Source organism: Helicoverpa armigera, chromosome 15, assembly GCF_030705265.1.
Source record: "Helicoverpa armigera isolate CAAS_96S chromosome 15, ASM3070526v1, whole genome shotgun sequence".
NCBI classification, from domain to species: domain Eukaryota; kingdom Metazoa; phylum Arthropoda; class Insecta; order Lepidoptera; family Noctuidae; genus Helicoverpa; species Helicoverpa armigera.
The window spans coordinates 4,384,674-4,402,180 of NC_087134.1; the positions used below are offsets into that span (position 1 = coordinate 4,384,674).

Consider the following 17,507-nt stretch of genomic DNA (forward strand, 5'->3'; position numbering starts at 1 on the left):
TATGCAATTTAGATATTGGAAAAGTTTCAATTCTGAATGGTATGGGAGTTTTTTTTTTAATTCTTTTAATCCACATTCGCTTGTTAATCCAGTTTGCTAGTTTAAATCGAAATAGAGTATTTTTATATGGAATATATTAAAACCCTGCCTGGAACTTTTCCGAAATACTTATAGAAACTGATAATTTCTCCTGACTGTAGGATATAAAAGGATTTTGAAAGAACAGACATATAAATCAACAATCTTACATTGTTTCTCAAATACAATTGAATATTGAGATTTGTTTCCGTCACTAAATGCCCCAATTAACTTATATCAAAGATTCTTTAATACAGAATTTACACGGCCTAGTTCATTAATACAATCGTTTCAGAATAATGTGCGTTTTAGTTAACAATTGTAATATTTCTATAGAACCTTGTTGATTATCTTGAAAGTTACATTACAATACAAGTAACATGCTTGAAAATATTTCTTCACGTTAATTTATTTACTTTTAAACAGGTAGCAAACTAGGTTTACGTAAACACGAAAAACCTAAAAATATTACTTTCTGAGTGTATCATTACCGAGTCAAGGAGAAGAAATACGTCTAGACGAAATAGGTTTAGGTGTTTAAAAGTTCTGAAATTGCCAATAAGTATATACGCTTTGAGCAAGCGTGGCTATCAACGCTCATTCCTTCTCGTATTATTATAAGCCTCTGTCCTTGAGTAGAACTGTAAAAATACTGACGAAAATAAAATAGCTTTCCATTGATTGCCTGTACTTTTATCCCTACAGGTATGTCTATTCGGGAGCTTAGCAAACGCGCTGAACGTAGCAGTGCTAACCCGTCGAGACCTAGCAGTGACTCCTATCAACCGTCTGCTGAAGTGGTTAGCAGTGGCTGATGTCTTCGTAATGCTGGAGTACGTGCCCTTCGCCATCTACAGGTATCTGGTGAGTTTTGAGAGAAAACAAGTATATTTTAATTGATAGATAACAAAAAATACCAAAAAAGATGCCATCTTTTTCAAATTTAAAAGTGAAATAAATAGAAGGACAGTGGTTACATCGATGTCCCATACGGTAGCCTATTTATTAGAGCGTTCATTAATAAACGGGCTTTTAGTTATCGGCACGTATCTTGAGCTCTGACCTAAATCAGCGCAAAAATGATTTGGGGATTGCGGGCCAATCACCGCTTTAGCCCGCCCCCGCGCCTCACTTCGTACCACAAAAGGGACCCCATAAATTACTTCTGCGCAGGTGCAGGTCAGAGCTCAAGATTCATGCCGATAACTATACTAACACTGAAAAAATTTGCCATAATTAAACCAGTAGATTCAGAGATTAGCGCGTTCAAGCAAATAAACAAACAAACATCCTACAAGACGCGGGTGCAACCGCAAGCGAAAGCTAGTATATTATATACCTGAAAGGACCTTTTCAGGTAGTAGATATGAATGACATTTGAATGGCGTCTTTCAGATATTCATGACTGCGTAAAAATATTATTTTCATAAATCATCATCACCGCTCTTTTATTTTGTCCTCGACAAGCCCGGCTGGTTTTCACGCTTCCAAATTCAAATTTGAATTTAGAACGTGGCGTTTTATCTTTTTGAGCCGATTTTTATAATGATTTGTGCCTGTAACAATAACAGGAGGAAGCGTAAACACAGTTTTGCCTATTTTTCTGACAAACAATAACAAATATTAAGGAAATCATTATATCAACGTAAAGATTACAAATGAAACATAAAACACGTGAATTGTATAACTAATTAAAATTTCTTTACTGCTGTTTGGATTTTACCATAAAATGAATTCAATTTTGTCTCTGATGTAGCACGGTACGTTTAAGAATGATAACTTTAATGGACCTTGCTATCACAAATGAGAACAAAGGCATTTCCTCGTCAAACATTGATTAAAATCTTTGTAAAGCATCCTTTTGAAACATATCAAAGAGATATTATTGAGGATACAAATTAAAAAATATTTTACATGCCTCAAATTATAGGCATGAAATAAATGTTTTTCATTTTACTGTCAATTACCTACTATTAATTTAAATTATTGTTCATTTTATTGTCAACTACGATCTTCAAAGGTATTTTTCTGTGAAAATCCTTTTCGAGGAATTTGTAAACTGCCTGATATTGAAGGTAAATTGCGAAAGTGAATCTGTCTGTCTGTCTGTCGTGCCTTTTGGTAACACAATTTATAGAGCCTGAGAAAAGACTCAGGCTACTTTTCACCCGGTTGCGAAAAGTGGTTCTCCCGGGGCGTGTGTGAAACCGCAGGGAGCTAGTCGTCAATAAAGAAAATATGACTACTTTTACGGATTTTATCGCGGTTATATTAATATTATTTGATCCCGACGATTCAGATCCTTAACAGCATACATGGTCACTTTCAGAAGGTGTTGGTCGTCTTGATATTATTATATTATAATATCCGATAAAATCCGTAAAAGTAGTTTTATTTAAATGTCTAATATCGCGTAAGTGTCAGAAATCAATCAAGAAAATATGGTTTCTCTGGAATATTTTACACATAGATACTATTGTGTATTCTAGGGCTGTGAAGGAGCTACATTCTAATACATATTGTTTATGTAAATATACGTCTGTATTACCATACGGAGATTTGTATACTTTGATATTGAAATGATACAATACCATGTCTGCTGTTCAGGAAAACAATGTTGTGTTACGATTTGTTTCTTGTAGTTTCAGATTTAAAATTTTATTTGTTAGTATTTCAGTGCTTACTTGCTCTTACTTGCTTACTTTCTATCTGAGGTTTTATTTAGATTCAACGAACAAATAAATTACACACGGTCTACTGACTAGACTGTGAGTATTCTGTCATAGCATCTTAGTTTTATATTCCTATCAAAAGATTATTTTTTTTCTAAAAAATATAAATGTCGGTATTATATTGAGAATAGGTTCAACATTTGCTTGTTTTATTTATAGACTAGCCGTTTTCCCGCGGTTTCACCCGCGTCCCATAGGAGCTACTACCTGCACCGAGATAAAATATAGCCTATGTTACTCGCAGATAATATAGCTTTCTAATGGTGAAAGATTATTTAAAATCGGTCCAGTAGTTTTTGAGTTTATCCATTACAACCAAACAAACAAACAAAGTTTTCCTCTTTATAATATTAGTATAGATACACAGACATACACATATAGTTATATAGTATAAGCTAGGGTATGATCTCCTAGCCTTAATCAGAAATAAAACGTCAATTCGTATCACAATAACTTCTTGTATTCACTTTTAAAACACAATTTAATATCAATCGTAAGAAAACATAGTTTATCAGTCCACGAAGGAAGCGCATGGGAAGCGCGCGCTCTAACTGTCAAAATCTCTTTTTAGTGTTGTCCTCACAGTAGAGGTAGTGTTGTCCGTATAAAACTAAAATGATTTAGTATACTTCGGTAAATATAGTATAGTTCCTTAATGTATGAAAAGAGAATATAACATACAGAACAACACAGGATAATATTAGTCTAACATTCGGCCATTCTGACCACTAAGTTTGTCCTCAAACTTCTCAAAGTCAAAGTCAAATCATTTATTTCATTTAGGCCTTTACAAGCACTTATGGACGTCAAAATTATAACTAAGTTTGATTCTAGTTGCCCATTCCAAAAGTAGCTTCCTATGGAGAAGAACGGGCAAGAAACTCCATGGTTACTCTTTTTAAAAATAATAAAGTATTACAATTTGTATGTATTGATACATACAGTAAAAGCATGCGAAGATCATGTAGAATCGCGACAAACAAATGAGAGTAAAGTGACAATTAAAATGCTACATGGTGTTCACATTTACAAATTGGTTTTAATTTTGGTACAAAGTTAAAGGTCAAAGTCAAGAGGTTATTCGCCAGCAAGAATTCATGACTGTGCCACCTTTACAGATTTGCGTTCCTAGGACTGCCTCGAGGCCTTCACTCTTACTGGAGCCATCCACGCCTTCCAGCCAATCTAAACTCACGACATCTGCATTTGACCCCTCACCGCAAAGCCAAGAGGATGTCCACCAACAAGGCTTCACGATAGTGCCAACCTTCCAGAGTCGTATCTTTAACTAGGACGGACTGCATCGTGGCCTTCACTCCAACTGGAGCCATCCACGCCTTCCAGCCAATCTCAACTCACGACATCTGCATTTGACCCCTCACCGCAAAGCCAAGAGGATGTCCACCAACAAGGCTTCACGATCGTGCCAACCTTCCAGAGTCGTATCTTTAACTAGGACGGACTGCATCGTGGCCTTCACTCCAACTGGAGCCATCCACGCCTTCCAGCCAATCTCAACTCACGACATCTGCATTTGACCCCTCACCGCAAAGCCAAGAGGATGTCCACCAACAAGGCTTCACGATCGTGCCAACCTTCCAGAGTCGTATCTTTAACTAGGACGGACTGCATCGTGGCCTTCACTCCAACTGGAGCCATCCACGCCTTCCAGCCAATCTCAACTCACGACATCTGCATTTGACCCCTCACCGCAAAGCCAAGAGGATGTCCACCAACAAGGCTTCACGATCGTGCCAACCTTCCAGAGTCGTATCTTTAACTAGGACGGACTGCATCGTGGCCTTCACTCCAACTGGAGCCATCCACGCCTTCCAGCCAATCTCAACTCACGACATCTGCATTTGACCCCTCACCGCAAAGCCAAGAGGATGTCCACCATCAAGGCTTCACGATCGTGCCAACCTTCCAGAGTCGTATCTTTAACTAGGACGGACTGCATCGTGGCCTTCACTCCAACTGGAGCCATCCACGCCTTCCAGCCAATCTCAACTCACGACATCTGCATTTGACCCCTCACCGCAAAGCCAAGAGGATGTCCACCAACAAGGCTTCACGATCGTGCCAACCTTCCAGAGTCGTATCTTTAACTAGGACGGACTGCATCGTGGCCTTCACTCCAACTGGAGCCATCCACGCCTTCCAGCCATCTCTAACTATGACTGCATCGTGACCTTCACTCCAACTGGAGCCATCCACGCCTTCCAGCCATGCTAACAAATCGTCAACAATATAATTGCATAAACTCTCACTACGATAAACAATTTTTGCGAATATTTTCATTTCATTTCATTTTGAATCCAAACTGTGACCTGTGTACATTGCCATTTTAACAAATTGGCAACCATATACTTGTACAAATTCTTACTACGGTAAACAACTTCACGTCTAGTATTTGGACTTGTATACTTTATCAAAACATTCAAGTTTAACAGAGTAAGTTAATCTTACTATCACTGTGACTGCAACGAGGAATTCACTCCTATTTGGAGCTATCTACGCCTTCTAGTCATGTTAACAAATTGACATCAAGATCCTTCTATCAAGTCTCTCGACTTATGTACCTTATCAATACATTCAAATTTAACCATGACAAGTCAACATCAACATATTGGCATCTATATACTTATATATTTTCCTATTTAAATAATCGACTTGTTTTATATCCAGTCTCTGGATTTATATTCTTTATAAATACATTCCAATTCAACCATTTCAAGCCAACATCAACATATTGATATCTATATACTTATATAATTTCCTATTTCAATAATCGACTTGTTTTATATCCAGTCTTTGGATTTATTTCTTTATAAATACATTCAAATTCAACAATTACAAGTAAACATCAACATATTGGCATCTATATACTTATATCATATCCTATTTCAATAATCAACTTTATTTATATCCAGTCTCTGGATCTATATTCTTTATAAATACATTCAAATTCAACCATTTCAAGTCAACATCAACATATTGGCATCTATATACTTATGTCATTTCCTATTTCAATAATCGACATGTTTTATATCCAGTCTCTGGATTTATTTCTTTATAAATACATTCAAATTCAACGATTACAAGTCAACATCAACATTTTGACATCAATATACTTTTATCATTCCCCATTAAATAAACAATTCTCTATATCCAGTCTCCGGACTTGTGTAGGTACCTTACCAATACATTCAAATTCAAGCAATACAAGTCAAAATCAACATATTGACATGAATTCATTTATATAGTTCCCCATCAAATAAACAATTCCTTATATCCAGTCTCGGTTCTTATCTTACACATACTTTATCAATACATTCAAATTTCAATATTACAAGTCAATATGAACATATCGACGACAACATACTTATATCATCAATCATTAAATAAAGAATCCTATGTATCCAGTCTCTGGATTTGTGTACCTCATTCAAATTCAAGCAGTACAAGTCAACATCACCATATTGGCATCAAAATACTTATATCATTTCTCATTTCAATAGAAAACTTCTATTATACAAAGTCTCTGAACTTATGTTCCTTATTAACACATTAAAATTTATCACTATCATAATTCAAAGTTCAAATCAGTATTTACACATTGCTTCTGCTTATATAATTCTCATTACAGTAAACAACTTCTTTCTATCCAGTACCTGGACTACTGTACATTAACAATACAATATACAATTTCTTAATATCCAGCCTTAGATTCATAAACTGCGTCACTACACTTGTATTGATCTTCAATACAATATACAATTGCTTAATATCCTGTCTTATTTTATATACTTCACAATTACACTTTATTGGCACAATATATACAATTTATTTTTTAAGGACTTAGTTTCGAAGAATTGAGAGCTATGAGAAATATACACAGCTTTTTAAGTAGGTATGTGTCAATGAAGATCTCTATAAATATTGATTAATAATATTATCACAAGCGGCTCCTTACACAAAACCGTCCTTACACAAATCCTTCCGTGTATTAAATTCAGAATCATAAACGACTCGTAATTGTCAATATCCTCAAACTGGACAATATACAAATCTCTCAATATGTATACATATTTTATCTCGTTTAGTATCCATTAATCATCAATATGATCAAAGTAGCTAATACAAATTCTTTAGTCAGTTTCTCTGCCCATCTCTTATTTATATTCGTTATCTCACAACTAGTACAATATATCTTGTCTATTCAATACTCAATTCTTTATTAGCATTCCAGTCGCTAGTTTTTAATAATTAACAACATAATAAAATGAGAAATGTACAAGTAATTACATTTTTCTCTGTCCATCTCTTATTTGTATTAGAGCAATGCCTATGGTTGAACTAAATCAATACATGTCTTCTATTATTATTATTTAACAACACAATCAAACTCAATCAGACCACTACAAGTTACAATTGTTACAACATTACAATTGTTTCTGTTAATCCCTTATTGTAGTGGTTAAAATATATAAATACATAATATCCATTTTCTTCCTCGAGTCGTTTGTTTTCAGCAACAAACAATAGAACCAGCTAAAACAGTACATAGTGCATACCTTCCAACCTATGAACTTATCAAAAGTTTATTTATGTAGTCTTATTTCAATCATTCAACAATACAACCAAACTGAATTAGTATGAATCTTTCAATTCATTTCTCATCTCAATACAGAGGCTCGTAAGAATTAATAACAGATAATCAAGGTAAAAATTGTACAAATCTTTAATTTATTCATTCAATTTTCTTCGTCTGGTATTGTTTTATTAATTAACAATTCATTAAAATCACTACACTTCTCAATTTAAGCTTTTCTTTTTAGTTAATACCATTTAATCAAATTATAACTCTACAAGTTGTAAAGCGTGAGTGGAAAAGCTTTCTGCTCCTTCGGAACTATATCCCTGATGAGGGATACGAAAGCAGAATTGAAGGTGGTGCCGTAGAAACAATTTTAATACAAACAAAGTGACAACAAAGTACCCCTGAGCCTAGTTTAACTCATGGTTCTTTATTTATGGTGCCTTAAAGTATTGCCTTCTTTAGCTGTGCCCTAACAGGGCCTATAATGGTACCTACTTAGTTTTAAGCCTCTTCAACATCTATTGTAACATGGAATGCAAATAAATATATATGAATATAAACATAACCAGATGTCATCATCTTTAAATATAAGTTCCAATCACCATATAAATTGTTCTTTATCAGTCAGTTTTTTTTTCAATTAATGGTTCAAAACTAATAAATACTAAGCAATGCTCTTTCTTAGTTGTTGACTGTGAAACACTTGTGGTTGTACTTACTGACTTGTTAAAGATGTTGTTGACACCCCACTGAATTCACTCCTCTGATCCTCCACAATCTTGGTTCCTATTTTATAAGTGGTCAGAATAGACTCACAACATCAATCAAGAAAATCATCATAAACTGTACATGTAATTTTCTGTGAGAGAAGGTCTAACATACAATATGTGCTGAAATTTAGTCTCAGAATAAAATGTCTTACCTCCCAGGAAATTACAAGATTTCCTGTCATAAAGAGAGTATAGAGAGAAATGTTAACTCGTATCGTTACCATCCATAAAAGTTCAGGTTCAGTTTATTTATAATAATCTATATGTTTTACTGAGTGCCCTGGTATGCATTCAACTTTTTAATGGGCTAGGACAAATTACTTATTAATTGCCTAGTCTTTTATTCTTTAACTGTCTCACATACTTCTTTTTCAGTATGGTATAATGTATTCTGATGGTATAGCTCCTGTGTAGTATCAGACAATTTTATGTATAACTAATGTTGTTTTGTTCCAACTCAAACCTATCTCTTATTGACCCAATTGCCATATTCATTTATTAAGTTAATAATATATAGACTGCTTTCGATTCAGATTTCAAAGCCGAAATTTCTTTATTTTGTATTTATTTGATTCTAGTATACATATCTTTAAGCACTTCGGGTTATTTATCGGGTGACGACCTCTATGGCGCAATGGTCACCAAGCTGGACTGCCGAATCTGAGGTCCCGGGTTCGATTCCCGGTTCGGTCGACATGTTTGTGATGAGCATGCTTGTTGGCCGTGGTCTGGGTGTTACAATACGTATTTATAAATATGTATATGTGTAGCTATATGTAGTTTATCAGTTGTGTTAGCACCCATAACACAAGTTAATTAATAACTTAGCATGGCGCTAACCAACAGTGTGTGAAAAGGTGTCCCGACATTATTATTATTATTTTTTTAATGGTTGAGAAAACTGGTCTCAGCATCAAGTGGTGGATTCCAAATTAAAATGAAATCTTTCAAAAAGAACATATCTGATCTGGCTACTCAGATTACTGACAATACTGAGTTATATTTTCTTCTGATTAATTGACACTACTGATTTATATTTATTTATTATGCTTCAGTCTGTAAAATCCTTTAAGTAAATAATATTTACTACAATTGCTGCATCTTTACTGTGATTAAACTATCCTTAATGTGTTACAGTCCTATAATGTACCTGTTAGCTGTAATATCATCCAACATTCAGATAGAATAAGCAGTTTAACTTTTTCTAGGTGAGGCAATTTACAGTTAATAATATGGAAAAGATCATTTAAAAAGATTACCATTTTTATAATTTTCACTTTAGATACTCTTTAAAATAATAACAAGCAATGATATTTGCTTGGAATGAAGTTTTACTTAACAATGATGTATGCTATTGGCAGTACCAAGATATTGGTAAAACATACTTACTGTCTGAAACATACTGGCTTGAAGCATTTAGTTTCATAGTTACTTTATTAATAAAAACCAGTTTAGTGTTTATAGTACTTTAAAGTATTTGATTATCCATTATTAATACCTGTTATCCGCGCTTTGAATGTACATAGAATAGTCAAGAGCTGTGTCGCACGGTTTTTGTTGGTTGTCAATTAACCACTTTATTTTCTACCTCTATTTGTAAGTGATTATGATTATTTCAATTTTAATTATTGTAATATTGGCTTTATATCATGAATATCCTATTGTTGTATCCTATTTACTTATTTTTATAGGTACTTCCTTTGTCTATTTCAGTAATGTATGTAAATAATGCATTAACACCAAATCGTTTGGCCATCATCCCCATGAACTATGCAATTAGCTTTACTTGCTTTATTTACTCTTTTCTCATGAATATTTTATGTATTCAATGTGTAGCAAAAATAACACCATACATAATTACTCAGGATATAAATGTTTACCTCAGAGTATCTGTCATGTTCCCAGCTGGTTTATGGATGTCTAATGAAATATATTGTTGTACATTTACTCACCTTAAAAATGTATGCATCAAATGGATCAATAGCAAACTCTGTTCACATCCATGTAAAACTGCACTTATGTGCTAAATTATATTTTGAATGGCACCCATTATGTACAACAAAATATCTATAACCTAGAGAAAACTCAGTACCGAAGCTCTGAAATGTCAGCTCAAATAGTTTTTAGTATATAGAGCTAAATGTTTCTGGTTTTATATTTGTATGCCATGACAAGTGGCAAACATGTTTTAAGCACATACCTTTAATAATTGTATTATCCTACATGCATGCACCTGCGTGTGTATGCATGTATACATGTTTGGGCAATTAAATGATTGTTTTCTATTCCATGGATTAATTGGAATGAGAAAAAAAAAATATTAATGCTTATACCTGATTGTCCAATGTCTCGGGTACCTGTTGCATCGCGGCGGAGAAGGTGTCTAATCGCCATCAGGCGCAGTGTGTGTCAAGCAGTAATCTACACACAAGAATCTTGTCTGGTCGTCGTCATTATAGGCTCCACAAGTTGTTGACCATGTCGCTTTGTTTTCCTTGAGTAGATAAGTCCTTGATACATTATTGCGGTTGAGCAATCAGTGCTGTGGTCATCTCGTCTTCGTTTAAGTGTTTCGCATAGTGTGGCGTGATCATTAATTTTATTGTATTCGGAGCATTCGCGCCCCATTGGTAATTAGGCGTTTTCTGTTCTTCCCGCTTCTGATATAAGCTAGGGTATGATCTCCTAGCCTTAATCAGAAATAAAACGTCAATTCGTATCACAATAACTTCTTGTATTCACTTTTAAAACACAATTTAATATCAATCGTAAGAAAACATAGTTTATCAGTCCACGAAGGAAGCGCATGGGAAGCGCGCGCTCTAACTGTCAAAATCTCTTTTTAGTGTTGTCCTCACAGTAGAGGTAGTGTTGTCCGTATAAAACTAAAATGATTTAGTATACTTCGGTAAATATAGTATAGTTCCTTAATGTATGAAAAGAGAATATAACATACAGAACAACACAGGATAATATTAGTCTAACAATAGGTAGGTACAAACTATAAGGGAAAACAGTTATGTCCTTCCGTTACGCCCTCACGAGTTCACGATAAGACGGCGGGACAGATAGAATGATGGATGAATCATAGTTAAAGTTTGGTAACATTTGGTCATAAGATTGATTGAAACCTGCACGGAGGATTTTTGACGCCATAATGATATTTAGGCGCCATTTGTCTATGGAATATTATTATTGATAGGGAGAAGGGCCCTGACTGATGTCATCTGGTTTTCTTATCCAGGTACAATAAGTAACCACGAAAGTTCTAGTGAAATAAAAGATAACGTGCTAAAAAAATATACCAATCCTCCTATCCAGACACCTAGTATATATCTTCTTAACTTTTATGATGATCTATTTCAGTCACTATCCATAGAACACAAAATAGTACAGACCTACTGGTTAGGTTACAGGTTACTAGTACTTGGGTATAAAACAGACTTTTCAGGATGAATTTAATACCTAGGTATCATTTTTTCAAATTCTTTCATACAACATCATAAAGATTTTCAACCTCTTTATAGGTTGTAATAAAATATACCCACTGATCCTATTTTCTGAATTACAATAAATCCTGCTTTAAATTCCGTAAATCTTTTCTTTACCTTTTTTATCAGTCATTCACAAGCCGGGTGAAGCCATAAAAACAATGTTTTCAAAATACATGTTTAAGGGTTTTATTTAGACTCGTTAATATAAAAAGGTTTAATAAAATATATTTCCATTGACAAAATAATGTTCCACATTAACAAGGAAATGTAAAAAAAGAATTAAATAATATCGGTTCAGAAATTAATTGTGTAGCTAAAAATACATCGAATTGTACAATACAATATTTACCTATTTACTTTTATTTACAACAAAAACATAAAGTATTAATAAGGTATTTTATGGACATTTTTTTAAAAATGCTGCCTTCTATTTATTATTTTAAATTAATCGTACTTCCACGAAGTTCCAAATTCGAATAACGTTATTTTTTTAAATGACATAAAAACATAACTTATTTTATTGGCTCGCATTTATTTATTTCAATTATTCGAACAGTTCGAAATTCAAATGTTGTTTTTTTCACAGCTGTTCCCGGACCAGGAAGAGCGGCCATATTCCTGGGCAGTATACATGTTGTTCCACAGTCACTTCACGCAGATCCTGCACACAGCTTCTATACTGCTCACGTTATCGCTAGCAGTCTGGCGGTATATCGCTATCAAGTAAGACACCGTTTATTTTTACTTTCTGCATTGTATTGTTGCATCGTTATATAACGATAACCGAAACATTTTCGTAGATTTAGATAAGGTTTAGTTACTGTGAATTTCAATAACCGAGCTATCCGCTGTTTTTTCATTGGAGATAGAATTTTTACATTAACGTCATGTAAATTAGGTATATCATCGAAAAAATACGGATCATCCTTTCTCACCCTTATTGTTTAACTATGCATATTAAAGTTATATGGGTATTTGAGTTTTTTCAACAAAAAGCAATGCGGTAAATTTTCCATACGTAGATTTATTTTCGGTATCCATTTTATTTTATTCATATAATGAAAATGAATGTCATTGGCAGACCAAACACAATGCTAATGAAACCCTTTTTATAAGTATACCTCCCTAACTCTATTTACGTCCATTTTCAGTAGACATAAAACATTTACAGTTTGGTTCAGATTTTTTAAGCTTTGTAGGCTTTAATTGACCTACATAAATAAACATTAAGAGTGGGCACACTGTAGACTAAACAGAAGGCAGTTGACCCGATATGGTTGAGAAATTTATTTTTTAATTCAAGTCAAAGTTTTCAGCTGGTCTATTTGCTTAATGTTGTAACGTGCGTACTCCCATTCATCTTCATACTGATTAATGAGCCCAAACAAACATTGGGCCGACTTAAAGTTTGCAGTACACTTAATCGTAAACTCATCGTCCGAGCCTTTTCCTAACTATGTTGGGGTCGGCTTCCAGTCTAACCGGATTCAGCTGAGTAACAGAGCTTTACAAGGAGCGACTCCCTATCTGACCTCCTCAACCCAGTTACCCGGGCCACCCAATGCAGTACACTTATGCCCGTTTCCACCAACAATCTCTTAACGTTTCCCTAACTAAGTGTCACTTAGAATAAGGGCTCCCCCAATAATAAAGGTTATAAGGGACATTTAAACTTTGGTGAAAACGAAATTCGCATTAAGTGTTCCCTAAATGCTCTTAGGGGATCCCTAAATTTAGGTATTTGTTGGTGAAAATGGGCATTAAGGTACCTAAACATTTATTTTTGTTAAGAACCTTATATTTTACCATAGAGATCAAATTCGTTTCAAAATAACCCTTTTTAACCCCCAAAGCAACCACTTGATCTACATAATTTTGTAATGTTTGAGAACTGTAAATAACGAATCCGTATTTTATTTTAAACCAACATGGCTGGGTCCTAAACTTTGATTTATTTCAAACAGAGTTATGCAAACTTTGTTTTCGTAATCAATTTTTATTTGCTTTTAACTAATTTTGTGAAAACATTGGGAAAATTTTAAACCTAAATGACATGATTATAAATGAATACCAAAAATTTAAGAGATTATCTTTTTGAATCTAATTCTCTTGGCACTTTTAGGTATAAAAAATAACGAAAGTTTGTATTTAAGTCAAATACCTAACAATTGTTTGTTTTCTTGTGGACTGACCGCAGACACCTACGATAGTTAAGGCATTGAATTTAGGTCAAATAAGTCATGAGTATACGTAGGTAAATACTTGACGCATGATAAATAACATGTCCTTTTAAGAACTAACCAATTTATTTGTCACAAAATTATAAAATTTTGTTCTTTACCTAATGAAAAAATAGTGTGTTGTGTTCAATACATCAAAATCAGCATAAAGTCAAAATCAAAATCAAAAATTATTTTTTCAAACTTGGCTGCAAGACAGCACTTTTGAACGTCAGGAATTTACAAAAGACAGCCCACTTCCTACGTGTTTTTGCTGGGAAGAAGAATTGGCGCAACAAACTCCCCAGCAACACATGTCTGTCTGTAGTTTAGAAGAACCAAGTAAATATGAAGTCACAAATTTTAAGTAATTAGGTATCTGTTACTGCTCCTAATTAACTAGGATTCACATGGTAATTAATGATGGAATAATTAAGTATTTATACCTATATATTCGTATTGATAACGCCGAACAGCTAAATTCCCTAAAGACATTACACACTGACCTAAATTCGTCAATGAAGGCGCGATGTCCTCGGTGGTATGGTAAAAACAAGCCTAATAATATTGGACGTAAACAAAGAATAAACATAGCAAGGTATATGTACAAACTTATATGATTATCTCTGACTAAAAACAGTGTCATTTAATACGTTTGGAATTAGGTAATTCTGAAGCAATATCGTATATTCCTAATATATAATTTACTTGTATATCTCTTAATTATCTGAATGAATTTATTTATTGGTTGAAAGCTATCAGACGTTGTAATTTTTTTTGAGGATTATATATAGATATAAGCATATAGAATATGGTTTTTATTATGTTCTATCAATGTTCAGGTTTGTTCACACTGTAATAACAAAAACTTGATAGAAGTCCGATGTGTTGGATTGAGTGACAAGTAAATATTATTTTTCCTTTGAAAGGTTATACGCTTGTTACATAACAGGGATCGTTTTGAATAGCAATAATATCAATGCCCAACTTTTTTAGGTGTATGTTTTTAGCTGTAAAAATATTGGTGATATTTTTCCCGATAATCCTAAAAAGTGAGCATGCTGACCCATCAGCGACGGCCGAAAATAAATGAAACTCTATGAAGCGTTTTTGAATGACGCGTAGCTGTCAGTGCAGACTATGTTCAGACAAACTGCGCGCGTAGCTGTCAGCGCCGATGGTCAGCGTTACTGTAAGGGAAGGTTCATATCTGACGGAAAATTTGTCGAGCGTATGATCGACCGGTTAGGTTTGAATGATTGAATGTTTTATTTTATATTTGTCTATTTTGGCGTTACGCGACCGATGATAAGCGACTCATGTTCCGTTAGATATGAATCTTACCGAAAACACGCCTTATCATACGCTTACCCTACGACGCCGTGTGCAAAGTGCCTTATTTAAGTAAAACTTTTTGCCCAGGTATCCAACGTACAGCCCATCGCTGTGCACAGATAGAAGATGCACGATAGCCATACTGCTCAGCTTCGTGTTACCGCCTATATTGTGCATACCTTCGTATTTTGTAAGTATGTTTACATTTTCTTTTGCTATTCATAATCATCATGCCTTTATTCTATTGGGAGTAAGTACTACATGTTTTCTTCTTCAATACTTCTCTATCCGACATAATCTTACTAATAGCCTTCTTAATTTTTAGACATACCTATTTTTTCTTTCACGATCATCGATGCTCAAAACTTTCCGTAGGTATGTTGTTTATTGTACCTCCGCTCGCGTTATATTTGAATATTAGAAATATCTACTTTATTATACGTTTTTTTAGATATATTGCGATGACTATTCAAAGCTAAATAACAAGAAATAAAACAAATTATATTCACAGCAATCAATGTTCAATAATTGAGAATTTGTTTTGAGTGTGTATCCCATTTACCCTTGTCAATATAGTACGGCCATTTTATATTTTGTTATTACTTTTTATTTTTTACGTATTTATTTTATAAGTTGCTGAAAAAAAAATCAGTCTGTCAGACCCGTATCGTTCATTTTCATCCGAAGGTATTTTCCTTTGATATGTACTTAAACTTATGTGATTTTCCATTTCGAAGAAATACGTTGTTTATGTTGTAAATTACTTTTTATAAATAAACAATGTAGGTACGCAATGAGAAGAACGACAATGGAAAATTTTACATGTAATTTACATAATTTGGGTAGCCATTTCGCAACTATATTGGGGTCGAACTTTTTTCAATCAACTATATTGCATCGTTAGTCAACATAACGGGTTAAAAAAAATATAAAAAACTTGTCTATTGGCAGCAAAGCCATCAAAGGGAAAAGTCTATTTCGAACTCTATTTAAAAAAACATATGACTGTTGCGAACAGAACGGCAAACAAATAACTAAACGTAAAAATACAAATAGTGCCACTCAATGTAGAAATGCAGTTTTAGAATAAAAAAGTGCTGCCTGTCTAAAAATGTTACGGCATCAGTTGACCGCGATGGATAGGTATATTTATACATTACTTTATAATTTATAGAATATAGTACATGGTATAAAAATAGGTGGACGCACGGTTATGCGAACTAAACGCACTGAACAAAAGGAATTTTCAATTAGTGAAATATTTTTTACCTAAGAATGAGTTTACGTGTTGAAGTGTAGGAATATTAGTTTGTTTATAATTTTATATGTTATCGACAAACTAGTAACTTAGTAATACATTATGAATAAAGCATACTGTATAGTATAGTACATACAAACGTGACAGGCGAATAGTTTTCCAGATGCTTTTCCACGAACCACGGAAGAATTCATGGTAGATATTGTTTGAAACATGATAAAAGTTTCGTGAAAATATGACCTAAGTATATAAATTTCTCCTACAATTTCCAATACAAGTTATTTCTAACTACGCAAAAAAAAATACAAGTCTTCTTAATCTCAAATGCCCACTGTTAGACCCAGATAGAATATTATTTATATAAGTTTTTCCAGAAAGTTCTTCCTTCACATATAAAACCTCATAATGTCAGTGCCCTCGAGATTAAACCGAGTTTATAAAAGGCAACCCAAATCACTTGGTCATTATATGTTGACAATGCTTTACTTATCATCATAAAAACTTGATGTACCTTTAACTTTTCATAGCTTCCCGCGTAAATAACCATTTCATAAGAGTTTTCGAGAAAATGGGTTTGACATATAATTTTAATAATAAAAACTGTAGCGACAATATACCATGTAAGTACTATCCGACCGATCACATCTTTGACCCACTTTAATACAAATGGGTACAAATTGACGCATGATCCTTTCTATAAGTATAATAACTATCTCAAAACACTTAACTATTCATACAAACTATCAAAGTTAATTTTAGTTAGGTTAGGTAGCAAGGAAATCGGTACTTTACTTGATTAAATTACTAATGAATATTGCTTTATGGAATCAATAAAGATTTATAACCCAATATTATGCTAAAAGCAAATTCCTTTTAGATTGAGTAAAACCAGGCTCATTAATTAGATATGTATTTGTTGTAATAGATACTTCGATTTCATTTCGATTAATCAGAAACATCGACCATGTCAACTTAACGGAGCGTCAAAAATATTTTTTTTCAATACATATTTGAACAA

The 17,507-nt window shown here is 33.6% G+C and overlaps 1 protein-coding gene and 1 long non-coding RNA gene across 2 annotated transcripts in view; one reads left to right on the forward strand and one right to left on the reverse strand.

Moving 5' to 3' along the window:
- LOC110376398 (G-protein coupled receptor dmsr-1) overlaps positions 1-17,507 on the forward strand; it is a 49,800-nt gene that overhangs the window by 28,538 nt on the left and 3,755 nt on the right. Inside the window, exons 3-5 of the mRNA XM_049845255.2 lie at positions 784-942; positions 12,264-12,400; positions 15,319-15,421. Of these exons, the coding sequence (XP_049701212.1) occupies positions 784-942; positions 12,264-12,400; positions 15,319-15,421 (399 nt within the window). The remainder of the gene's footprint in view (positions 1-783; positions 943-12,263; positions 12,401-15,318; positions 15,422-17,507) is intronic.
- On the reverse strand, positions 3,253-6,819 carry LOC126055222 (uncharacterized). Its single transcript, XR_010277229.1, has 2 exons — positions 5,003-6,819; positions 3,253-4,940 (listed from the first exon to the last, which is right to left on the reverse strand). It is a non-coding gene; the product is annotated as an uncharacterized LOC126055222 (long non-coding RNA).